This window comes from Mus pahari, chromosome 1 (genome assembly GCF_900095145.1).
Source record: "Mus pahari chromosome 1, PAHARI_EIJ_v1.1, whole genome shotgun sequence".
In the NCBI taxonomy this organism is placed as follows: domain Eukaryota; kingdom Metazoa; phylum Chordata; class Mammalia; order Rodentia; family Muridae; genus Mus; species Mus pahari.
This window is the reverse complement of record NC_034590.1, coordinates 108807010-108833609: the sequence shown is the minus strand read 5'-3', so window position 1 is coordinate 108833609 and position 26600 is coordinate 108807010. Positions and strand designations below refer to the sequence as shown.

The 26600-nt window shown below is 47.2% G+C and overlaps 1 protein-coding gene across 1 annotated transcript in view; it reads right to left on the bottom strand.

Moving 5' to 3' along the window:
* The window catches only part of Inpp5a (inositol polyphosphate-5-phosphatase A), a 186385-nt gene that overhangs the window by 111231 nt on the left and 48554 nt on the right, over window positions 1–26600 (bottom strand). Inside the window, exon 2 of the mRNA XM_021196094.2 lies at window positions 15657–15698. Coding sequence (XP_021051753.1) covers window positions 15657–15698 — 42 coding nt within the window. The remainder of the gene's footprint in view (window positions 1–15656; window positions 15699–26600) is intronic.

The following is a 26600-nucleotide window of genomic DNA, read 5'->3' as shown; positions in this document are numbered from 1 at the left end:
CACTATACAAGCAATACCAGCCTGGGGAAGGGTGGTATACAGCACCTACCTATTTCCCTGGGGCCAGTGCCTCTAGCACACCAATACACAGCAACAACACCCTGTGGGTGGAGATACCAGTAACTCGCTGCCATGTAACAGCAATTCCAGACTCACAGCACAGGCAGGTCAACCAGGGCCACAGGCAGAGACAGTGCTACACAGTCATTAAGGAGAGATGAGCCCAGGGCAATCACGATCTTCAGTTTCACTGTCACTTACTTCATTATGTCACTTACTTCATATAATTTGATTCTTAATAATAGCAGCATCGAATGTCTGACCCACAGCTCCTGAGCACTTCGTAGGCTCTAGTGAGCTTTCAAGCCAGCTGTAGCTGCCCACTTAGCAAAGGGTGGGGTCAGCAGAGGAAAAGCAAGGGCTATCCAGGAACCACACAGGACTATGATTCTTGCTTTGCCACTGGCTTCAGAGGTCTCGAGCCACAGCTCAGAGTCTGTAGTGTGACTCCCCTCCTTAGATAAATGTTGTAAGGTATTAATGAGAATGTAAGTACCAAGTCCTCAGCACAGGAGGACAAGTGACACTTGTTTGGAATCAGCATTTGTGCCAAAGGCTACATCAAGGGCAAGCAAGATATCGCCATGATGGGCACAGGCTGTCCCACTCAAAACCAGAGAAGTTGGAGATCTCATGTAATATCCTCATAGCAGCTATAAGACAACCAACTGGCCCCTGTGCTGGTCTGAACTGGCTGCCTGAAGGAGCTTTGTGCCCTTGAAGAGCCTGAGTAGGCAACATAGCTGGCTTGAGAGCAGCACAGTCAGTTTTCTTGGACCTCACGGGTTGCCTGGCAGCAGGATGTCTGGAGGATAGAGCATAAAGTCGGCTGCTATCAGATGTCACATCATGGCACCACTGGTGGGAAATACCCTGGAAAATAAACTCTAGCCCTCCACAGGGAGTGGCTGTGGACTGCATGGAATTCCATTCAGTACTGCCCTTGCTTGACAATGGAACTGACAGGTCTTCTCCAGGACACAAGGAGCCACTTCTGACTTAAAGATGACACAGCTGCTGCAGAGAGGTTCCAGTGCCATTTCTGTGAATGTAGTCTTAAAGGAAAGCTCAAAGATACATCAACTAATCTTTAATAATATATTTGGAAAAGCGTGAACTAGACATTTTGGCCAGAAAGGGCACAGGGGTTTACATACACCCATGCGAGTTGGAACACAGCCTTCCAACAATAAATCCCTTCTGTTGGGGACACAGTGCAGATGCCTGAGTACAGGGCCAGCTCAGCTCCCAGGAAGCCTACACTATGAGCCTGTGGTCATCGACCCTGTACACTGCCAAGAGCAGAGTTAAAAATAGCAACAACCAGGCCTTGTTAGGTAGGTTTCCTCCAAAGAGGAGTACTGGTGACCTAAAAAGGAATTCCATCCTGAAGGCTGTACCACAGGAGCCTGGCCATCAGGATAAGCACTAGGGACAAAAGAACTCTCTGGGCTGCTACCAATGTCAGGTTCTAAACACCCACTGCCCGTGGGCTCAGCTGTGGGCTCTACCACATCCTATGGGCTGGGCAACAGGCACCCCCGTACTTGGGTCTATGGTTCTCTAGTTTGGGATTCACTAGATACAGCTCCTGGTAGGCCTCATCAAATGACTGCTCTCAAGTCCATGCCTAGCACAGAGGGCCAGCTTGGGGGCAGGTGGTCAGGGGCACACTGCTCTGCACAGGACACTGTAAATTTCACTGACCCTGTGGGCAGGCAATGTAGCTGACCTAAACAGCCCAAGGTTTTTTGGTGAGGCCAGTGGCTCTTGCAGTGTTCTTCCCTTGTGGGTAAAAGTACTAGCAGTTCCTATGGGGACTTAGGAGACCTGCAGCCTATGAAGAGTGACAGACAGAAGCTGTGGAACGAGGTCCTATCTTTGGACCCTATGCTTAAGGAATTCTAAGTCATACAGCCTGATTCATTTTCATTTAAGAAGCCTGTGCCTCTAACTAAGATCAGAGCAAATTCAACTGAAGACCACACGCACAGAGCTGCAAGGCCTCCGCTACTTTCCCTGGCTTTCTGGCAGGGCCATGGCCTTGTGAGCACAGCCAGAAAAGCTGTGGCGCCATTGGACACCTCTCTCAGGAAGCTGTCTGCCACACAGAGTCTTGTAAAGTCCTTCTTAACTCCGGCCACTTCTAGCTCATTGGTGTTTACTGTGAGGCACACAGTAGAAAGGGGAGCCCCATATGTGCAGTCCAGAGCCTCCAAGGTTCCCAGAGCCCCTGTCAGCTCCGTGAGCTGTAACAAATGGAGGCATTTTCTCAGTTGAGGTTCCCTCCTTTCAGATAACTCCAGCGTGTGACAAGTTGTCACAAAACCACCCGACACAGTCCTCATGGACCAATCAACTTTCTTTTTTAAGTGTCTTGCTCCACCCATTTTCCTCTGGCATGACAAATGACACACAGCCTGTGCTGGAGAGGAAGGCCTGCAGCGAAACAGAGTCTCCCGCTGTTGTCCCCTGTTCCACCCTGCTATAGGGTGTCACTCCTCTTCAGGGCCTGCTTCCCACACCCTGGCCTGACTGAGCGTCCAGCAGCCCTTCCCCCCAACACACACCACAGAGCCTCAGTCCTGCAGCTCCTCTCTCCACAAGGGCCTTCTCTGCTACTCTTCCCCCAGCTCTTGTTTGTCAGTGGCAAGCATGGCTTTGGGACGGCAGTAACAGGGAAGACTCAGCCATGTGGCTGTGGGCATAGCTCATGGCCTCTTTAAGCCTCAATTTCCTTATCCTTAAACCTAGGTATGAAGAGTGACTCAACCTCTAAACTTCTGAGGACGTTGGAAGGAAGGGCTAAGGACAACCTTGACCCCAGGGGCACCCATAATGATGTAGCATGTATCTTTTTGTTTGTTTGTTTTGTTTTGTTTTGTTTTGTTTTTTGGTTTTTCAAGACAGGGTTTCTCTGTATAGCTCTGGCTGTCCTGGAACTCACTTGGTAGACCAGGCTAGCCTCGAACTCAGAAATCCGCCTGCCTCTGCCTCCCGAGTGCTGGGATTAAAGGCCTGCGCCACCAGGCCCGGCTCGTAGCATGTATCTTAATTCATGATATTTGGGGAGCCCAGGTCATTATTGGTGGTGCCGCTCCCGGGCTGGTGGTCCTCGGTTTTACAAAAAAGCAGGGTGAGCAGACCAGAGGAGCAAGCATTACGGCCCAGGGGGACCAGCACATTGCAATCTAAGGACACCAGAGCACTGTAGCCCAATGTGCCACAGCCTGGGGATGTCATTACTGACTTAGGAAATGGGAGACATAAGGAAGGACAAAGACATAAGAGACATGAAAACAGTCATATGAAGGTGACAGCACTAGTACCCAGTAGTTTTTTATTTAAAAGAACACTTCATCTGAAGCTCTTCTCACAGACAAGTATCTTTACAGGTTAACAATTATGAGTAAGCAGCAGCCCAGCCCTTGAAAGCCCAATAGGCTAACCTGTGTTAGCCTGCGGCTAAGCTGCTGGACCACTGATAGAAATCAGTGAGATGTCGCTAAACATCTGAAGATGAGATCTGCTGAGGAATGTGCCCTAGGAGAAGACTCTACTGTAAACCAACCACACTCCTTCCCAAAGAGACCCTGCTGAATGGTTTTATGTCAACTTGACACAAGCTGAAGTCATCTGAGAGGAGGGAACCTCAATTAAGGAAAAAAACCTCAATAAGATCAGGCTATAGGCAAGCTTATAGTACATCTTCTTAATTCATGATATTTGGGGAGCCCAGGCCATTATTGGTGGTGCCGCTCCTGGGCTGGTGGTCCTCGGTTTTACAAAAAAGCAGGCTGAGCAGACCAGAGGAGCAAGCCTACGTAAGCAGCACCTGTCCATGACCTCTGCACCAGCTCCTGCCTCCCAGGTTTCTGGCCTGTTGGAGCCCCTGTTCTGACTTCCTTCAACGACGGGCTACGATGTGCAAGTGTAAGCTGAATAACCCCTTTCCTCTACAACTTTCTTTTGTCATAGTGTTTCAACATAGCAACAGAAACCCAAACCAAGAAATACTGACCACACCCATCCCTGGTGTGTCTCATGCTGCTGCGGCAGCAACTTCATCAATACAACTCTCAGGTAAAAAAGCAGAAAAGGCAACCTTGGACTCCAAGGAGAGGAGCAACTGAGACACTCAGCAGCCAGCCACTTTCCCTGGTGTTGGGCTCTCCTGAACAGATAACATAAAACACACTTGATTCCCAAGACAGCACAAAACACATAAAATACATTGATCACCAAAATAACAGCTTAGAATCACAGGGTTAAATCGACATATTATTAAAATAAATTTCATGCATTCATAGGGCACAGTCAGGTAGATCTCTGAGTTCAAGCCAGTCTGGTCTACAGAGCCAGTTTCAGGCCAGCTACGTAGTAAGATCCTGCCTCAAAAACAACAACAAAACAACACACTCCATTTGTTTCTTTCCACTTTGTAAATTGTGGTTCTGGAAAACTTGAACGTGAATTACATTCCTACCTGATATTTCTAGTCTGTCCTTCAGTAGTAACACTGAGTCTTCAGAGACCACGGGACTAGCTCAGCCAGACCCAGATGCTCTTCTCTGTGCGCCCTTCAACTACCAAGAGCTCAGGAGAGCCTGCTCCATGCAGAGCACAAAGCTACAGTTCACTCCATAGCCTTCAGCATCCCCAGAACAAATGAGTAGCTGAGAAGGACAGGTCAGGGCTGCCCCACCCTGTGGTGCAGGAAGTCCCTTACCTGCATCCTAGCAGTACCCAGCCAGGAGGACTCACAGGTAGTTCCCTTCTTTTTGACAGCTCCTTTAATCCTCACTCTAATGGGTTGGGTGCCATCACCCCAGGACAGAAGGTAGAGATGGATGAAAAAGCTTGCTTGAAGTCACAAAGCAAGGAACGGCTGCGACAAGAATGGAACCCTTTCTGTCAGACTCCTGAGCCTTCACTGGGCTTTGCAGCCATATTCCGAAGCCTCTTCCTGATGGGTACATAAGGGCCTGTGTCCTGCTCTGTGCCAGCAGACCACTTAAGCTAGAAACACAGCCTTGGCATGCAGGATCACTCCCTTCACAGAAGACATGACTGACAGATCTGCTTTCAGGACTTTCTGCTAGAGATAAATTTCCAGAAAAGTATTCATTCAAACTTAGGCCCCCTTTACAAAGAGTATATTTATGATTGCTGATTAGAGCCAAGCAAGATGGTGGCACCTGGAGTCCAATCTATTCAGGAGACTGAGGTGGGAATGCTTGAGTTCAAAAGTTCAAGACCAACCTATGCAATAAAGCAAGATCCCAAACAAAAAAGGACTGTTAATCAGAACCATGTGCCATAAACATACTTGTCAATGATGGCAAGTGAATTAAATCTCTATCAATAATGTCTTCGAATCAGATAGACCCATGGTCACCCCCAACTCCTCTCCATGCTTGATGGGTCACATGTGCCCAAGGGGCCCATGCTAGCAGGGGTACCTCCCATGTGGCTAGCCCTCTTAAACATGATTTCTATCCCAACCCACAGCATTTCCATTGTGAACCATCAGGATTGGGCCTGCCCCCAGAAGAAGGGTCAAGTTCTCCAAGATCCCTGGGGCCTCCTCTGCCCCATCACCCCAAACTGTCTGCGTCTTCTACTTTCACCACCATTCAGGCTGGAAGATGCTTCTCTTCCAGCCTTGGTAATTTATTTTCTCATTCACGCATCCATCCCTTCCACAATTAAACAAAGAAAAGGATCAGGATCTTTCTGACAGAGTGGGACAGAGTGAACATGGGCATAAAAGGCCATTACTTCTATAAGGAACACAATACTTAGCTAGTCAGTCAACAGGGGACACCTGCATCCTTTGTAGGCATGACACTTAACAGTTCAATTATGCTGACCCCCGTTTCCCCCACAAAGCATCCATGTTGACACTCTCAGGACAGGTGTAAAGCCAGCATTAGCTACCAGCAGCATAGGCAGTAACCGCACTACCCTGCCTTGGTCACCATACCAGCTGAACAAAATGCTGGAGAAGGGGCAACCTAAGCACACAGTTCTGAAGACAGAAGCACAAAGTCAAGATGCTAGTGCATTGGGGGTTGGTACAGACCATCCCTGCTATCTCTTGTTTATATGGGCACTCATCCCAAGACCTCATCTAAGCCTCATCACCCCATAGGTCCCACCACTGGCACCATCACAAGGAGGGCTGAACTTCAAGGAGGCAGAAGCACAGTGAAGACTACGAATGTCTGAGTCCCACAGCAAGTATGACCACGTAAAGGATCTAAAACACAGACCAACAGAACAGGAGCAGCTCGTGAGCCTGGCAGACTCAGATGCTTCTCTTCACATGTGCCTGTCTGTGTGCTGCTTTCTCCTGTAGGTGCTGCCACAATGCCCTTCCCAGAGTCAAGGAGCAATGGCCAGCCACACCTGTAGATTCTCCTACTAATAGGTCATGGTGCCCTCACCTGGATACATTCTGAACATCCTTTGGCACACATTCCTGGAGTAGGCTGAGAAGAACTGGTGTCCATAGAGAATGACACACAAATGCCCAGATAGCTCTGGTCAGAGGGAACCCAGATACCACCAACAGGCAAATCATATGTCACATATACAGAGACAGAAGAAGGAAACGGTGCGTATAAAGTTACATGTGATGCCTCCAAGTCTTGAGAGGTAAAAGAAGGAAGACAGATTCCAGCAACTGGCATTCTGGAATAGGCATTCTGGAATAGGCCAGTCTGGAATAGACTGGCAGAACCTCAGGCTACCCCTGGGAAGCAAGCAGGACGACCACACCCCGGATCCAGAGACACGAGGTGTCAATGTGCAAAACCCTACCAACAAGCACTTCAAGTTAAAGGACTTGAGCCCAACAAGATCTAATATATAGCAGCCTCCTCACTCCTCAGCAAGTCACCCTGGCAACGAGAAGACCCAAAGGGCTCCTGGACTACCCTCAAGACTGGTATCAACAACTCCAGGACTCTTGCTCTAAGCCAGGGACCAAATTTACCTCATGCCTGTATGGCTCTTGTCAAGGCACTTCTGTAACCTCAGCCAAAGGGACAATCTGAGAGCAAAGGAGCCTTACTTTATCAGAAACTTTATCATAATATTCTTAAGCTCATGCTACTCCATGGCCTGCACATGGGACCCTGATCCAGCTGCACCCCATCAGACCCCAGTGACAAGATTGTTCCCAAGGCCTTCCTTCTCTACCCCACCCCCACTGCCCCTGACCAAAAGGCTCCTCTTGTACTCCACAGAAAACCACAGCACTGGCTTCCTCACCTCTGGCTGTGGTACACTGTGAAAATGTATTGCTTCCTATTCTAGGCCAGGCTCTGACTCAGAAGTTGAGGGTGATTCCTGCCTCTATGGAATGACACTAAGTTATATTGTGTGTTTAAGACTGGCAAAGCTGTGCCTGGTAGTACAGGAATATAATCCCAGATACTGGGGAATCTAAAGCCTGCCTAGCTACACCTAGCCTGCCTGGGTAACTTAGTAGGACACATTTCGAACTCTGATGATGATGATGATGATGAGGAGGAGGAGGAGGAGGAGGAGGAAGAAGAGGAGGAGGAAGAAAAGGAGTGGGAAGAGGAGGACTTTTAAAGAGAAAGGGGAGAAGGGAATGGAATGGGCTCTAGCTCAGTGATATTGTGCATACCTTACGTATGTGAAGCTTGAGATTTAATTCCCATATACACAATGAGGGGAGGAATAAAGAGGGCACAGGGAGCTGGGCAAAGGAAGGGAACTCCTATAGACCTCATCAAAGATGAGCTGAGGCCCCAGCTTCTGCCCAGGCTGCTCTGTGAAGACCATAATGAAAGGGAGGCAGAGAAAGAAGCAGAAGGCCACTGCCTCTAACCAGGACAGGGGGCGATGACATGAATGGAGTGGCGAGGCTGTGGTACTAGAACTCAGATGACAGAAGTACCCTGAGGGTGACAAAAGATGGGAGGGACACGGACTCCACAACTGAAGACTAAAAGTGAGGGTGAAGGGCTGCATCATGCACAGGCAAGACTGCAGAGTCAACACCTTGCAGAGCAAGGGTGTGTGAGACATGACACACATGAGACACAAGGGGTCAAGAGACCCAAGGGGCACCAGGTTACTCCAGAAGCTGGAAACGGGGTTGGGAAGAAAAGTAAAGATACAAACAGTGTAACAATCCAGGGAACCCCAAGCATCCACAGAGAATTTCAAAAGGAGTGCCTCAAAATATAAAGAGGCAGCCTGCATGCTGGACACTGTGGCATGCTAAGCACTGTGGCATCTTGGCAACAGAAGGACAGCTGAGGGACAGAGGAGCTGCCAAGGAGTACAGAGTACACAAATATGCAGCTGATATCAGTCTATCTATTTGGAATTCACCACTGCTCCCCCGATGCCCACCCCCCATCCCCCGCTTCATTGACTCCTCAAAGAACCCACACAGCTCAGCAAGGTGGCATTTCTGCTCCGAAGTCCTGTCACTCGTCCATAGCTCATGACGGTCATGTGGCATGTTCTGAGCTTGGCTTCTCTCAAAGGCATGGATTACAAATAAAGCAACTGTACATATTTGCATCAGGCCTCAGCATAAACACACTCTCATGTCAGCTAGGTAAACAGTGGCAGGCCCTGCTTCCTAAAAACAGCATAGTACTATGAATCAAAGAATTAAACCCAATAGATCCATATATTAGCCCTCAAGTTCAATAGCTTCCCATCAGCTGACAAGCACACCAAAACACATGAGCTTTTTGAGAATAATTTATCCCTAAGCCACCCCTCCCCACCTGTGATTTCTTTTCATTCTTTAACACTGTTTTCATGAAGAACTGTTCCTAATTATCATGAAGTCTAACTTTGGAGGTTTTTCTTTCTTGAATATACTTTTAGTGTTTTATGCAAGAAATCTTCACCTGCCAGGCATGGTGGTGCACAACTTTAATCCCAGCACTCAGGAGGCAGGTAGATATCTAAGTTTCAGGCCAGCCTTGTCTACAGAGAGTTCCAGGGCAGCTAGAACTCTACAGAGAAAACCTGTTTCAAAAAACAAAACGAAAAAAATAAAGAAAAGAAAAAGAAATCTTTACCTAACCTAGGATGACATCTTTATTGATCAATCAGGGATAACTTGGTGGGCAAGGTTGCAAAGCAACCTTCCTTAAAAACTTCCTTCTAGAAGTTTCATGGGCCTAAGTTTCACATTTGCTTCAGGGCCTGTGTGGGGTCAGTTTCTGTAAGCAGCAGCAGCAGCAGCCGCCGCAGTGAGGACTGACATTTAGCTCTGTGACTCATGTTGAGTCACAGTACAAAGTGTGGACTTTACAGGTGCATGTGCACCTGCCTGAACAACTGTCCCAGTGCACACTGGCCAGGCCACCGCTCTAAAAAACGTGAATTCTGCACTGCTGACACTCACTTGCTCACATCTCCACCTCTGCTGTCACACCCATCCGTGTGTGCCTCCACTGTTAGCAGCTCGTGCCTAGACGACTGCAGCTTTATGATACTTCCTGAAACCAGAACTCTGAGCCCTCAAATCTTGTCATCTTCAAACTGTTTGGGCCTTCTAGTTCCTTTCCTCACCCATATATTTCTATAGAAAAAAAAATCTCCTGCTGAGAATTATTTTTGAGACAGGGTCTCATTATGCAATCCAGGCTGTTCTCACATGATCCTCCTGCCTCAGCTGCCCAAGAACAGAGATTACAGACATGTACCACATACCTGTCTTCTGCTGAGATTTTTATCACAACTACATTAGATCAGTAGTATGGAGATGGAGATGATGGAGAATTAACACTGGCAGAATTCATATCTTCTAATCCACGAAAGCAGCATCTCTCAAGTTCTTCATGGTTTTTATTCTTGTGTTAGTGCTGCATGGCTTATCAATGTATATATACTTGTTGAGGTTTTGTCTGTTGCTATGTATTGTGGTACTAAATACTGGCCCCCAACATCTGATTGCCCCTAAGGATGAGGAGATCCTCACATACATTAGTGATGCTGTGTAACCTTGCCCCTCAAGTTATCCCTGATTGGTCAATAAAGATGCCTACGGCCTGTAGCTAGGCAGAAGAGACATAGGCAGTTTTCAGTTCCCAAGCTTAGGGTCTGAGGCAGAGACCACAAGGGAGCAGAAGGTGAAAAAGAGAGGAGAAGACATCATTGGGCAAGTGGATCATGAGAATATAGTCACGAGGACTGGCTAGTCAGAGCCCAGGTGGAACACAGCAAGTCATAACTTGGGGCAGTAGATAGGGAGATAGATACTAATAGCTTAGAGGATAGATATCTGCCCAGCTCCAGTGCTTTTAAGGTTATAAGTATAAAGGTTTTGTGTCTTTTATCTGGGAACTGAAATATCAAAGGCAAGGTAAAAACCCCTGATTAATTTTAACTACAACATATATTGACATGACATTAGATTTTACCCAAGTATTTCATTTTGGAATGCTAATGCTTTTCCTAATGCTAAGTTTATAGTTGTTTGTAACTAATAAAAACATGTCTTCACACCAGCCTTGAGGGTTGAAAACTAAACACATTCAGTTAGCAGTAGAGCAGCCAGTCTGTGGATCTTCCTGATTTTCTAGGTGGTCAGCAATGTCTCCTGACAGCAGTGGGTTTGTTTCTCCTCTGATTTCATCCCTTGGTGCACTGCAGTGTGTGGCCCTTCAACACCATGAGAAGAGAAACAGCACTACCCTGCTCCAGCCTTCCGTAACAAGTCATTATGCTTGTCACCGTTAGATACAAGTGAACTGGGGAGGTGGGGTGTGTGTGTGTGTGTGTGTGTGTGTGTGTGTGTGCATGCTCTCCATGGTTCTGAGAAAGTTGTTTTCTATGCTTTCTATGTTTGCCATTTATTTTGAGACAAGGTCTCACTATGTAGGCTTTGGCTGACTTGAACTCACTGTATACATCAGGCTAACCTCAAACCCATAGAGATTCATCAGCCTCTGCCTCCTGAGAGCATGGATTAAAGGTGTATACCACCACACCCGGCTGTTTTCTCCTTTGCTAAAGATTTTTAATCAAACACACTACAGATTTTTTTTCTGCATCTGTTAAGACAAATATAGTTATTCTTCTTCGATCAACATAGTTAATTATAGTCATTGACATTCAAATGTTAAGCCAATTTTGAATTCCTAAGTCTTCATACATTAACCACTACATATACACTTGACTTTCTACATCCGTGGTTCTACACACACACATTCAACCAACCAAGACAGAAAATACCTGGAGAAAAACTGCCTCTGGACTGAGCATATACAGACATTTTCTTGCTGCTATTCTCTAAACAATACAGGTATAACTATTTATACAGTATCTATATTATATTAGATATTAATGTGTGTGGGAAGATGTACACAAATTCTAGGCAATATTGGCCTATTTCTGAGCATCTAGTGATTTGGGTATTTGTGGGCTGTACCAGAACCCATCTCCCCACAGATATAGAGGGCAAATTGTATCATCTCTCTATGCATGTGTGAGATTTTTCATATTTATAGCTTTGCTTTTCTCAATCTTCTTAAATAGAATAACTTCCTACTTACTATATGACAATTTCATACATGTAAGCAATGCATCTTGATCATATGCTCCCACAACTCTCCCTCCCACTGCCTCCAGGCATCCCAAAAATGTCCCCCTCCCTGTTTCATGTCTTTTTGCTTACTAATCCACAGAATCTAATTAGTGCCTGTTGGAGTATTGAGGGATTTTATTGACCTGGTCTTGTATAATCAGTCACAGCTGCCATTGCCGGACACTACAACCATGCCAGTCCTTAAGACTGTATCTCCCAGCACTCCTCCCCAGGGTCCAGCTCTTACAGTCTCTCTGCCCCTCTTCTGTGACGTCTGCTGATCCCTGGTGGTGAAAATTGGTGGTGCCCCCCTAGGGCTGAGCACTCACAGACATATATTCTTGGCAATCTGACCAGTTAGAGCTCTCTGTATTAACCACTGACCATTGCAGGGAGAGACTTCTCTGGCCAGTGCCGAGGGCATCAGATTAAAAGATGCTGTCACAACACATCGTTTTGATGTACTAAACCTTTAAGGACTGTTGTACTTGTCTTCAGGGCGGATACTGAGATGTGTTTTTCTTATCATGTAATGTCTGTCTACTTTAGGTGCCAGGATAATTAGTGTTCATGTCACAGGCTGAGTTGGGAAGCATCAACTGTGACTCAGTTTTCTTGGAAAGTTCCTGTAAAACTGTTACTGCCTCTTGCTGAAATGTTGGACAGAACTCACCAGGGAAACCATCTGGACCCGGAGGGTTTGGGGGAAATATATGAGCAAAATTTTAATCTAATGAGTATGGGGCCAAGCTCATTTACTATAGGGCCATGTTCATTTGCTGCCTTGTGAGTAAACACTGGCACTACGTTTTTCCAAGAATTGGCTCACTTCATATAAAACTTCAGACCTGCTGGTACAAAGGTGCCGGTACTATTCCCTGTATCATCTTACTTCCTATAGGATCTTGAGTATAATATTTCATTCTGCATTCTGACACTTTTTTCATTTTGTCTTCCATCTTCAGAAGCTAGGTATAAAAGAACAAAGTGAAGCAGAGTAACAAAGAAAGACCAAAATCGATGAGAAGAGGAAGTGAACAACAGTCGGTGAGCATAGCCTCCACACACAGTCAGCACAGCCACACGACAGCTTCTTCAGAGTGGACAAAAACAGCAACCCTGAATCACACTAATAATTGGTTTTTTCTCATTTCAGGCCATGCTTTTCTGCATCTTTGCCTGCTGAATAATTTGTGACTGGCTATTAAATTCTCTTTAACAAGCTGTTGATGCTACTATGGAAATCCTCTTACTACAAGCTGAGTGAGCAGACTGCTTCCTTCGCCTGCTCCCTCCCACAGGGTCCACTCTCCAAGGCTGTGTTCTGTCTAGAGCCTGAAACTCAGGCGTGTACATAAACTGGCTACTGTTCTTTCATGTTAGCTGGACACAGATATATGACTTATCACATGGAGCTTAAAACTCCTATAAGGACAGACCATGGATGACTTGCAAGGGTGAAAGGCTTAGCATCTGTTTAACTCACCTCTTGTAATCTCACCTTCACTATCTGTGGGCTGTTTTACAAAGCTGTACATTTAAAGACATAGCAGTGCTCATGGCCTATGATCACAGAAAGGCCTGCTGCAGGATGCAGGAAGGATGCTCCGATGACTGTCCTGCTGTAAGTAATGGCCACTTTCACATATATTAAGCTAGTTCACTTCAGAACTGCCAGGAAAGAAGCTCTGAACCCTGGCAATTCAAATGTACCAGACAAAGTACTTCTTCAAGCTTTATTTCTCTGTTCAATTTTTTCAGAACTGTCCCTCCTCTACACGCACACATACACACACACACACACACACACACACGCACACACACACACACTATTCTAGCTGCCCCACCTGCAAGGCTAAACAATCAAAATCAACACAAGCCCAGCAAGGGCTCCTTCCAGTCCCTCAAGTCTCTGCCTCTTTTGGCGGCTGTCTACAACTACACCACGAAAAAGGCTCCTCAATCTCACCATGATGCATGGATGCTCAAGAGAGGGAGGGCAGTGTGTGTCCTGTTTGTACTGCTTCCTCCCAGATGCATGAAGTGCACATGAATGATGATGAATGAACAAATAGGCAAATGAACGAGTGGGCAGAGGCAGTGCCTCTGAAATTTCCTGCAGCGCATACGTGAAACACTCTAATTGCACATGACTTGCTAAAATACGTAGGAGAGAGAGGCTTTCCCCCAATTGGTGTCCTCAGCATACATTTACAGCACAAGCTGCGAGCTCATTCATGCTTTTCTCCCACCAAGGGTGAGGGACAGGGCATGGCTGAACAGCCAGTGCAGAGTAAGGGAAAGCAGGCAATAGCAGCAAGACCCCCAAGATCAGCACTGAGGGCCTGTCTTAGAAGGCAGGTACCCAGAGGACATTAGTTAGACAGACACAGGGCAAGCCAGACCTAGCTCCAGTCACACAGCTTCTGTACTGGCTTTCACCAGTGAGTATCCCCAAAACGAAGCTCACAGGTACCATCTCTATACACTCAGGCCTAGCTCCCAATTCACAGTTATGGCTTTGTCTGATGGGCACCCTGGAACATGGCTGACCAGAACTAGCCACATACCCAGGCCTAGCTCCCATCTGTTCTTGTCACTGGAGAAGGACTTTCAGTCATAGCTTCCATGCTCACACAGGGGTGTCCTGCCCTCGCTTTGCAGGAGCCTATCACTTTACTACATGTCTCCATCTGTCACCAAGAAACCAGAAATCAGAGGGCAGGACCTTACCCTGCTCCTCACTGCCCCAGACCTTTGCATAACAAGCTTCTCACCAGCCCCTCATTACATCAAGCCATCCCATGACAGAGCTCATCCCCCTACTACCTCAGATCCTTCAATGGTAAGGCCCTGCCCTGCCCTGCCCCTCACTGTCTCAGGCTATTCCCTAGCTATCAAGTCCTTATCTGAATCAACCCCAAGTATACTCAAGGCCTTTCCTTCCTTGGCTTTAAATACACACCTAGAAGTTGCCTTACATCGCTAACCAAATGCAAGTGTAATACCTGAACTTTGGGGAAGTTCATAAATGCTAAATGCTGAGTGAATGACCACACCTCCAAATGCCTAGCAGACACATGTGGTGGCCAGCAGGACAGGAGAATTGCCAAGCATTGTGTGGGATGAAAAGACTTGGCCACAGAAGATACACATCACTATTCCCAGGATGAGTAGCATGTACTGTGACTCCTGACCCTGACCCTACCCAGCCTGCACCCCCAGCAAGCTGCAGAGTTACAGGCAGGTGTGTGGCATGGGCTCAGGGGTATCTGTAATTCCCTGCCTCTTTGACTCCTACATGACTTGGGCCCCACTCTTGTCCTCCTCCACCCAACAAATAAACATAGTTCAGAGAATTAAATACCATCCTTCTAGCCTAACCCGGTGAAAACCACATGGGAACTTCAGTGTACACACAGTGTGCCTTGTCATCCTCTGGGCTGTGGTCACTCACCCAGTTACCTTGGTTTACCCTTCTTGGCTGCTCAGCCCTTCTCATCCTCCAGGTCTACATATCATCTGCTCAGAGATCTGTCACCCACCCAGAGCCAACTGTAGAGCCAGGTGGCTGCTTGCTGTGCTAAACCATCCTCCTACTAGAATGCACTAGGAGACTGCTGCCTATCTACTCAAAGGGACACCCCCAAGAGCTTCCCACCCACGCCTGCAACAGACCCTGTGTGGTCACACCATCTGTATGGGTCTGTCCAAGCTTCAGGCTGCACCTAGAGGGACCTTCCTGAAAAGCACTATGGAGTGCCCTCCTCAAAGAATCACAGGGTCCTCTGTGTTGTTTCCCTCCCCGCTGGGGTGAGGGTGCAGGGCGGGGCAGATAGCAAAATGTCAATCATTAGGAGATAGCAACAACTGTTTCCTAGGACTGACCTGGTGACAGCCATTCCTGCCCTCTACAGGATGTAACCTCCACATAAAAACATGACACAAAGAGATACTCACCGCCCAAGTGACTACTGGAAAGTGTTGGCTCAGAGACTCTTACCTGGTAAAATTCCCGAAGCCAGTTCTTCTGCAGGTTTTCTGGCTGTAAATTAAGAGGAAAGGGGGAAATTAGAACACAGCCACAGCCCCAAACAGGGAGCAGAGGCCCCAGGAAGGAGACCCGAGGGCTGGCCTCATGGGGGGGGGGGCATGCATGGGAGCCTCTATCCACAAAGGGGTCTGTACTTCCCTGAGGGAGACCATCCACACACCCAATGGGCTCTGTGGGCTGCCCTGTGATTCAAAACTGAGCAATCCTCACTTAGCCAGAGACAGTGGCACAGCACCTTTGTCCCACTGACCAACATCCTTGTTCTGTTCCCAGCTGGGGTTGTAGAAAGGGAGACAGGAATAGCACCATATATCTGCTTCCAAAAGGCAGCAAGCCACTCCACAGTGCCATATTAGCATATATCATCAGACATCATAGGGGCTCTTTGGTGAGTTGAGGCAGGAGGAGGGTGGTGTGAGGAGGGATTTGGGGAATCAGTCACAATGCTCAGAACTTTCAGGAAACAGAGTGCAGACAGAAAATCCCATGCCATGTATGTACATGTGCTCTCAAACAGGAAGCAGGACCAGAAGAGCCAAGTGTCAATCATGACAAGCCCTGCTCAGGGAAGTGGAAAGAACTGTGACTACACTAAAAGGCTCCTGAACCCTGAAAGTACTGCTTTATGCGTTGCGTCAGTCAGATGTCCTGGATAGACCTTGGTCAAAACTTGGCATGGGGAAAGACAGTCATTAAGTAGCCCATGAGCAGTGCTACCCTAGGAATGTCAAAGCCATTCAACAATGAAAATGTACTTTGCACTCTGAAGTACATACTTAATTAAAATTGCAAAGGCTATAAACATAATGGTATATGTCTGTCTGTCTGTTAGTTAATGATTTTTCACAAGGCGTTCCTCTGCCACTGAAACTGAAGTCTCTGCCCAGGTCATCTCAAATAGGCAGAACTTGAACACCCAGAAGCAAGGTTCAGAGGAGCAACACCCAGGCTGCCCTAGAGGGTAACTGCCGTAGAGAGATCCTAAACCACTCCCAGTACTTTGCCCACTGAGTGTCCTGAAGGTCATGGAGATAGATCTGCAGAAAAAAATTAATGATGGGAAAAAACTGGCAAAGAACAAGAGCATCGCAGACCATACACAGAGCACAAGAGGACTCCACCAAGTCTTAGTGGGACTCCCAGGTGAACTTCACGGCACAGGAAACATAGCCTCCCTGCCCTGTCCTCACAGAAGGCAGCAACAGGGCACTACAAAGACAAGCCAGAATGGGCAAGGACATGAACAGAATAGCCAAACTTAGCCTGAGAGGCTCAGCATTATGTGCCATGGAGGAAATGCTGACCCAAAACCACAGAGTATCCTGGTATGATGGGGCACACTGTAGTCCTAGCACTGGAAAGCAGAGGCAGGAGGGTTGCTGCAAGTAACAGCAGCCTGGTCTACAAACTGACTTCCAGCCTACATAGGTAGAGCCAGCCCTTAAGATAATTAATTAATTAATTAACTAACTAACCAGACCATCAAGGCGGATTATACCATGGTTAGGATGCTGGAACAGTGTCAGAGAAAAGAATAACAAACAGAAACCTCCATACTGCTGGAGGCAGCAACCAGGCTGCTTCTTGAAATCTGGGCCACCATTTAACCAACAAGTCCACTCCTCTGAATAATCTCCAGATAAGTAAAAATGCATTCCACATGGAACCTTATGTTGACAGCAGACAAAAGGCAGACACAGATGAATGCCCACAATCAAAGAGCACAGGAACTGGGACGTGTGCACACAGAGGAAAAGCTCAGCAGGTTTGATCCTTGGGTCCCACAGACTCTCTAGGCCCAGGGAGAAGACAAGTCATGGAAAGTAAGCCCTGCTCAGGGTAAGCCTCTGAGGGTCTGTGGAGAGTGAGGGTTATCGGCAGGGGATAAAGCAAGGGGCAGTGTAGCCCCCAGAACTTGGCCGTGCAAGAGCCCATTGCATGCTCTTCAAGGTAGCCAGTGTCCAGGACAGTGACTCTGTAGTCATCAGTTCCAGTACATGGAACACTAACACTGCCAAGGTTTCCACCTGCAGCACCTTCTTATTCTCATCAAGGGGGCTCTGGACTGCCTGTCAACACTCCAGGTGCCCTTAAGTACTAGAAGTGGGACTTACTTGATTGAACAAATGTCAAGCCACTAAGCAAGTCCCCAATCTGATCACAGGCAAAGGCCAACTATGACCTCCCAGCTTCTGCCACCTGGTCCAAGAGCCTCTGCCCAGCTAAGTTCTGCAAAGGAGCTCCATGGTGCTTTGCTCTCCTAATCTTGGGCTTCCCTGTGCTTACAGGAAGTCTCTCAGCAGGGCACTGGCACAAGGCCACCTATCAATCCTCTCCAAGCTGCTTGTCCTGGGGGTACAACCCACACAGCCCCCATCTTTCTAGCACTTGCACCTCTCACACCAGGACATGGGTGTCATGAGGCTTCAGAATAAGAGAATAGGACCCTTACAAGAGAATAAGAGAAAAACCATACATTAGGTCAAATCAGCAGGAGTGGTCTGAACTGAGCAAAAACAAGGGAAGCCCGGGTTCCAGACTCAGTTCTTATTTCAACAGCACCTGAGTACTTATCACTTCTGTAGCCACCTCTACAGAAGCTAAATGAGGAGCTAGCTGAAGTACATTCCCCAGCCTGGGCAAATACTACTGTCCTCTCCTGTCACTTACACTGTAACAACAGCACTGAGGGGCATCTGCCTAGGAACATAAGGTGTGATAATACCAGGTCTTTCCACAATCCTGGGCTGCCAGGGATGTTAGCATGGTGACCTATGTGTGCCTATGTCTCATGGTCACTCAATTGGCTAGGCATGCACTAGGCATGCTAAGCACTAACATGGTACACATTTAAGCCTGAGACCCCCTCACTGTCTCCCTCCTGTGTAGATAAAACACACTTTTCGACCTCCATGGGCACCAACTGAGCACCTCTGTAGCCTGCACCTTCTCCTGACGTCTGAATCTTAGTTCCTCACTGTCCACAGAAGCTGAACCCAACACATGTTCTCCTCTCCCAATCACCTTTCCTCAAAGTCTCACATGAGCACAAAACCACCAGAAAGATGGAAATGGAAGGCAAGTAACGCCTGGCACAACACAGATCTGCTGTCATAACACCCCCAAATGGCCACACCGATTCAACGTTCCTCGGTCTGGCTCACACCAAGCAGTCGAGCTGTGCAAGATCTGGACGCACACGCACCTCAGCTGCTGGGCTAGTGCAGTAGCTGTCTCGTTTGGAAATGGATCAGAACCAGGGTGCCAGAGATGCAGATTGTATTCTGTACAGAACCTGGCAAGCCTCTCCAAAGTGGCCCTGCTAGGAGGCATGCTCAAGGCTACGTGACGGTGGCCAGGAAAGCATGTGCTCACATCTCCACAAGAGCTTCAGGACTGCAGCCCCTCCGATTTAGTTTTTGCATCACATTCATGTTTAGATCAGTAATCTGGCCTTTTCCCTACTTTCACTGTGGATCCACAAGAACTATGATACAGTGGCAAGAAAAGGATAACCTGTCTACTGTGTCAGAAGCACTCACAGCTGTGGAGAACGTAGACGGGAGTCTTAACTACATATCTGAAAATACTCTACAGTGATGTGGGGAGAGAATAACTTGAAAAGAACAAGGTCAGCACCATGAGGCACTAAAGTGCCCACCAGCCTTCCCTGGCCACGCTCTCTCCCACCTGGCCACCCTCCCTGGATCCTCTTCAACTGCAAGCTCACTGGCCTGACCTAACGCAGCCTCATTCCTTCCTGCATTCATTCACACTCCTGAAGGCTCCACAATCACTCTCACACATGCTCGCTCTCACACATGCTCATTCACACATGCTCACTCTTGCACACTCTCACACACACTCACTCTCACACACACTCACTCTCACACATACACACTCTCTCACACATGCTCATGTTTTTGTTTGTTTATTTGTTTGTTTGTTTGAGACATGGTTTCTCTGCGTAGCGCTGGCTGTCCTAGAACTCACTCTGTAGACCAGGCTGGCCTCGAACTCAGAGATCTGCCTGCCTCTGCTGGGATTAAAGGTGTGCACCACCACACAGCCTACACGGTCACTCCTACAGGCTCTATGTTTATTTATGCCCACCTTCACCTGTCCCCCTACTCAAGCACATGCGTGCTCACTCTCAGGCTCCACATCCACCCATGCCCACACTCACCAGTGCACACACACACACACACACACACACACACACACACTGTCTCACCTACTTAAACATTTGTTCTCTCATGCACTACCACACACCTGTCTCAGGCCACCACACTGCCACAGCCCTACCTCTAAGGGTGACTACCACTGTAGGGGTGCCCATTCTGCAGCTCTTCATGGCTCTGCCCACAAGCAGCCCATCCCCATGTCCTGTGATTTTACCATTTAAAGAGGTTGAGCGCCATGCTGGCCACACTGCCCAGCCCCAAGCTGCTACATTTCTTCCCTCTTAGGCTTTGTTCCTGCCACAGCCAGAACAGTCTGCAGTGCCTCTCATCCCTCAGTAAAAGACAACAATCTCCAGATCTTCAGAGCCACTTGGCACGACACCTGACCCTCTACCCACACCCCACAGTGTAGACCCTTCCTTCTCTAGTGTCAGGGCCTCTACATTTTGTCCTCAGCATCTTAGAAGTTCAACACTGCTACCAAATATGGCCAGAGGCCACCTCCTCCCCAGCATGCCCTCCCTGGGTTTCTAAGGCACCCCAACTAACTGTTAATCTTATGTTCCTATTTTTCTACCTCCACAAACAAGCTACAATGATATTCCCACCCTGCCTTCCCTCAGAGACTGTCACCTCCTAGCCCTAAGCAATTCTTCCTTGCCTGACCTGAACGGTAAGGTTCAGTATGATGGTGATGTCAATCATCATGAGGTACTGAGAGACGGAGAGCCAAACAGAGCTAGACTGGGAAATGGCTGTAACTGAAACAACCGCTCCTTGACAACCATAACAGCTGAGGACAGGGGTGAAGACACCAAGACAAATGCATGGGGCAGAGAGAAGAAAGGAACCCTGCAGCACTGGAGCAGGAAGACAGCCATAGACAACCCTGAGCCAATCAGCACAAAGCCTCCCAAGATGTGGAAAAACACCACTGTGAGTGTGGCTAGCCCACAGGGGCACAAGAAGTGAACCTATGTAAGCACTAGTGAGAGCAAGCAAACTGGGGACGAAGTCGGGGGGGGGGGAGGTTGGCTGGCTTCAAGCAGTCACCCCTCAAAGCAGGGCAGGACACTCACAAACATAGCCTCACATGAAAACGCAGTCAAAGCTCCCTTTCTGGCAGTGAGAAGACCTGCAGAGGTGACCCTCTTACACTAATAAGGGTTCATCTCCAATCCAGCAGTCCCTCTGCCATTCTGTGTTCTTCCCCACAATCCCAGAACAGTCTAACCCTTTAAGCTGGGGACAGTAGACAATGTCAGGTAGCCTTCAGCCTAATGATTGTTGGCGTGTGATGTTGGTCACCACAAGGATGGAGATTTCTGAGAGGTCAGATCTGTAGGTGATTTGTGATTTTCTATAATGCTTTTTTTAATGGGAGGGAAAAAGACCTTCATGGAATGACTTCATTTAAATGGAAAACATGTAGGAGTTGAGACTGGCCTCTTAGCATGTCTACCACACATCCCTAACAGAGAACATGCAGAGATGCCAAGGCAGCTGGATGGCACTGTCCCCAGAAGATCTAGGAAGTGAAAATGGAAAGCTGGCAGGAGTAGCCAGGCACCTCTCACTGGTGAGGTTAGGCAACAGACGAAGAGTTCCAGGCCAGTGGGTGAATCTCTATTTCCAGATTGCTATATATATCAGATTCTTTCTTTACTCTACAAACAAAATCCAAAGGAATTTGAGAGGTAAACAATAAATTTGAAACCTCAAAAGAATAAGAAGGAAAAAAGCCAACAGTTACTCTGTACAAAAGAAAAAGCCAAGCCAACGGCAGCGGCTCACACTGGTGTGCTACAGCACGCTCAGTGGTGTTGCCATCTTGGGTTCGATTTTCAGTACTACAATAACAACAGGTCTTTCTGGATATAAAATGTAAAGAAAGGACTGGAGAGACAGCTCAGTGGTTAAGAGCATTGGCTGCTTTTCCAGAGTACCCATGTTTAAGTCGCAGTACCCACATGGCAGCTAAAAATCACAACTCCAATCTCCCAGGAGACATGACATCCAATTCTGTCCTCCACAGACATTGCACACATGTGGTACACAGATGTCAGGAATAACACTCATACACATCAAAACAAATTAAATATAAGAAAAATTAATTTAAAAAAGAGAGAGGGACACCTGAGAAAACGTCCACAATTTTTTGTTTGTTTGTTTGTTTGGTTTTGGTTTTTTTCGAGACAGGGTTTCTCTGTGTAGCCCTGGCTGTCCTGGAACTCACTTTGTAGACCAGGCTGGCCTCGAACTCAGAAATCTGACTGCCTCTGCCTCCCGAGTGCTGGGATTAAAGGCATGTGCCACCACACCCAGCTTCCACAATTTTAACATGCACCACCAAAAAGACACAGAGTGAAGCATACCCACTACAGGGAGTGTGTTTGTGCTGAGGCCAGGAACAAGGCAAAGACAAGCATGCCCTTCTTCGTGATGCGGCATGTTAGTGGGAAGTCCGTGGGATGTGCTGTGCTGGGGCAAACGCATGAAGGAACATTTAGCTTAAGTGGACACAGAAGAAAGGATGTTCTGCTAAAGCAAGCATGTGAAAGGACACATGATGAAGGATTCTTTGCTAATACACATGTACTGGTCTGCCTTATACTACATAGTTGAGCCGCATTTGTCAGGACTCCATAGAGAGAAATGCACCAAAAACTTCTGGTGGTGTGCTGCACTTTCTTGCTGCTTCTGCAGACTTGGGCTGATTGGCAGAGTGCTGTCAGCTAAAACAGATCCATAGGCTGAGGCAAACCCCACAGAGGGCACATGACATGCAGAGGAAGTATAAACAGAACTCAATGGACAGTGACAGACTGAGCTAGACTTGCTTATGGAGCTAGCTATGCAATGCTTGTTGGTCTCACGTCTTTGCTGATCGTCAATTCGCTAAGAGAGGCACAGCAGAGAACTTTTCCTGGCATTCCTGTTGGCCCTGGTCCCTCTTGCTGATTTATAGAGTCTGAGGCCTGGCTGTCTCTGCCAGGCAGTGCTTCCTCTGCTGATTTATGTGTGCTGTCCCGACTCTACCAAACCAGCCTGTTGATACATCTATGAAGTGTTTGTGAGTGGATCAATCTGCCACTACTAACCTGTAAACTAAACTGCCAATTTCCAGACAATACAGATGGGAATTGTTCTAAAGAACCATTTCTAAATAAACAGGTCCACTTCCCTCGTATCATTTCTTTTCCACTACCTCTGGTGGGTGGTGGTCTAAAAGGGAGTATAAATTGTTTAAAAACTATCATTAAAAATAGGCTATAGGGCTGGAGAGATGGCTCAGCCGTTAAAGGCTAGGCTCACAACCATAAAAAAAATAGGCTATAAAAAATTAAAGTTACACAGCAATGCACACATCCCAGTGAGAAAACTCAAGCAAGGGAAAAACAAGAAAGGTGTCGAACTGAAAGAGAAAGGAGAAATTATCTCTTCTCAAAGACTACATGATCTTGAATATAAAAAATTATAAATAAACAGAGAAAACTCTTAGAACTAATACATTTAGAAAAACAGCTAAAGAATCATATCTCTCTCTCTCTCTCTCTCTCTCTCTCTCTCTCACACACACACACACACACACAGAAAGACACACACACTAACAGTTTTATTTCTTATACCTACAATAAACAATCTAAAAACCAAATTTAAAAAAAAAAATCTCATTTAGGATAACATCATAAGGAACAAACAGGAATTAAACAAGGAGGCAAAATGTGAAACAAAAAGCCCAGATAATACAGCCACAGCTGCAAAGATGCTGGTGACAGCTGCAGAGGCTGGGAGACCAGTGGAGAAGCTGGCACAGACCAGAGATCCACAGCCAATGCTCTAGGCAGCAAAACCCCTGTAAGGTTTTCACAGAGACAGAAAACTCCATTCTAACAGCCACGTGGGACTCTCAGGGAACGGCAGATATCCAACATAATCTTTTTTTTAAAGGAACAAATTATACCAGGCATGGTAGCTATTATCCTGGCACTAGGAGAAGGGAGGAAGAGGGTAGAGGAAGGAAAGGGAGGAAGAGATGAAAGAAGAGGGAGAAGGGAAGAGGAAGAGGGTGGGGGAAGGAGGGAGGAGCTGCTACAACAGCAGCAACAAGAAGTTGGAGGCCCCCACTACATAGTGTCAACCACCTTTAGACCTGCAGAAAAACAGGTCACCATAGACTGGCACAAAGGAAGACCACAGATGGAGGGGACTGACCAGAAAGCCTAGGAATAAGCCCTGACTGATAGCCCTGTGAGGTGCAACTTGGACCCAGTGGTCGAACCCTTACTCCATGACCATTTAGTACAGAAAAGTGGGTAGATAAAGACTAAAAGCAGCAATGTCATCCCACCAGCCCGCCCTGCGCTGTGCATGTCCAAGTCAGCTGAGCTGTTTTACTGAACCAGAGGAGGTTCGAGGCCAGCAATAACAAGAGTCCCCATAACTTCAGCCCAATTAAGGTGAAGAGAATTCTGGGTCTAAGACAGACACAGTAGTATGTCTGTAATCCTGGCACCCAGGAGGCTGAGGCAAAAGGATTGAGCCCCGGGCCAGCTTCTGCTATATAGCAAGAACCTATCTCAAAGTAGGGAACATAGGGAAAGAAAAGGGTAATCCTGGACTAGAATGGCAAACCTACAGCAACCTTACAACACACAGCAAAAGTGGGACAGGCTGGAAATAAACACAGGAATGAGGAGACTACCACAATTCCACAGTCAGAGACTTGAATACAGTCTTAAATCCTGCATAAAAGGGCTGGGGTGTCAGACCACCCTTAATCCCAACACTCAGGTCAAGGAGGAGATAGAAGCAGGAAGACCTCAAGAGTTCAAGGATAGCCTCATCTATATAGCAAGTTCCAAGGCAGTCAGGGATGCGACCCTGTCTCAGAAAAACAAAAATACAATTAAATAAAATCCTGCATAAAGGGTCAGCACGTTGATTCTCTGGGTAAGGATACTTAGCACACAAGGCTGGTGACCCAAGTTCAATGCCTAAAAGCCATGTAAAGGTGCACAGAATCAATTCCACAAAGCTGTATTCTAACCCTCACACCTGCATTATAGCATGTGCACATCTCTGTCTCTCTGTCTCTGTTTCCCTCTCTTTCTCTCTGTCTGTCTCTAATTTTTTCAAATAAAAAACTCTGCATATAAAGATAACCCCACAACCCTACTAATATTGCTCCCGTGTTCTTACAGATGTATGAGAAAACATGCTCTCTCGAAGTTCACAGCAGAAATGACAATCTGACATCCTAATATTGCCTCTAATTTTCTCCCAAAATATATCAGGGCCATAACAGCACAGACAAGAACATATGGACACAAAACATGTCCATCGGCTGTGGAGTGGGGCAGACATCCTGAAGCCCTGCTGGGGCCTCCTTCACACACTTCTACCTCTTATACCCTCCAGAACGCAAAATGATGGTTTATGATAGTACCCATCAACATGAAAGCTTCTACCTTAAAAAAGCTAGCATGATCCCAGTACTCAGGAGTTGGAGAGTTAAGAGCTACAAGTTGGAGGCCAGCCTGTACCACACAGCCAGAGAAAGGGCAGTGGGGAGGAAGAGAGGGAAGGTGGGCAAAATATAGCACACCTTCAGACAAGTCTGCTGCAGCAAGTCCCAGGCAGCAGAGTCCCTCTCCCACCTCAGCCCTCAGATCCTCTCAACAGCATTCCAAATAGGAAAGGTGGAAACACCACATTTGGGAATAGCTGTCCTTCCTTCTCGCAGTGGTTACTTCTTTCTCTTTCTTTTATTCTTATAAGTACCATGCACTGCTTTCACATTTTTAACTCTTCAAGGTCTGAGGAAGAAAACCACCAAAGCATTCAGAACACTGAATAACCACTAGTGGCTGAAGCAGCAATAAAAGAGGAGTGATAGAGAGAGGAAATGTGTGCAGCTTCTACGTAAGCTGTGGGCCAAGTCCTGGATGTATAAAAAGCTGCTAGACAAGCCAGAAAGGGATCATTAGCGCACACGCGTGCATGGGCACACACACACACACACACACACACACACACACACACAGAGGTGGGGGGAGACTGAGAGACTATGCACAAACTCATATACAACACATGCATGAGACACTTGCCCAAAAGTACAGGTGCACACATCAACTTAAACGCCACCCGGGTCAGGTGATTGCTACACAGACATATAGCACTGTAGAGTACGCCCAGGGTCAGGCGTCTCTCCCACTGCAAGTCAGCACAGACCTCACCTTCTTATGAGGACAGAAATGTTCTATATTTGCAATGGCCAGATCTGTCCTGGAAATGTGCTACTGTGGCTGAGTATTTTATGCTATTTTTATTGTTTAAACAATATGGGGCTAGCGGCTATGTTATTAGACTGGAGAGCTCTAGATTACAGACAAAGGAAACTGAGTTCCTATGATGCAATAAATATAGCATTTACATATAAACAGGATAAGCACAGCACACACAAACAAGGACAACTCAAGAACGTGGCCCAAGCACGTTCACGGCCATGCCACACATGCCCAACACACCCAGCAACAGTCACAGCTTCACATGCCATACTCAGCCGGGCGTGGTGGTGCACACCTTTAATCCCAGCACTCGGGAGGCAGAGGCAGGCGGATTTCTGAGTTTGAGGTCAGCCTGGTCTACAAAGTGAGTTCCAGGACAGCCAGGGCTATACAGAGAAACCCTGTCTCGAAAAACCAAA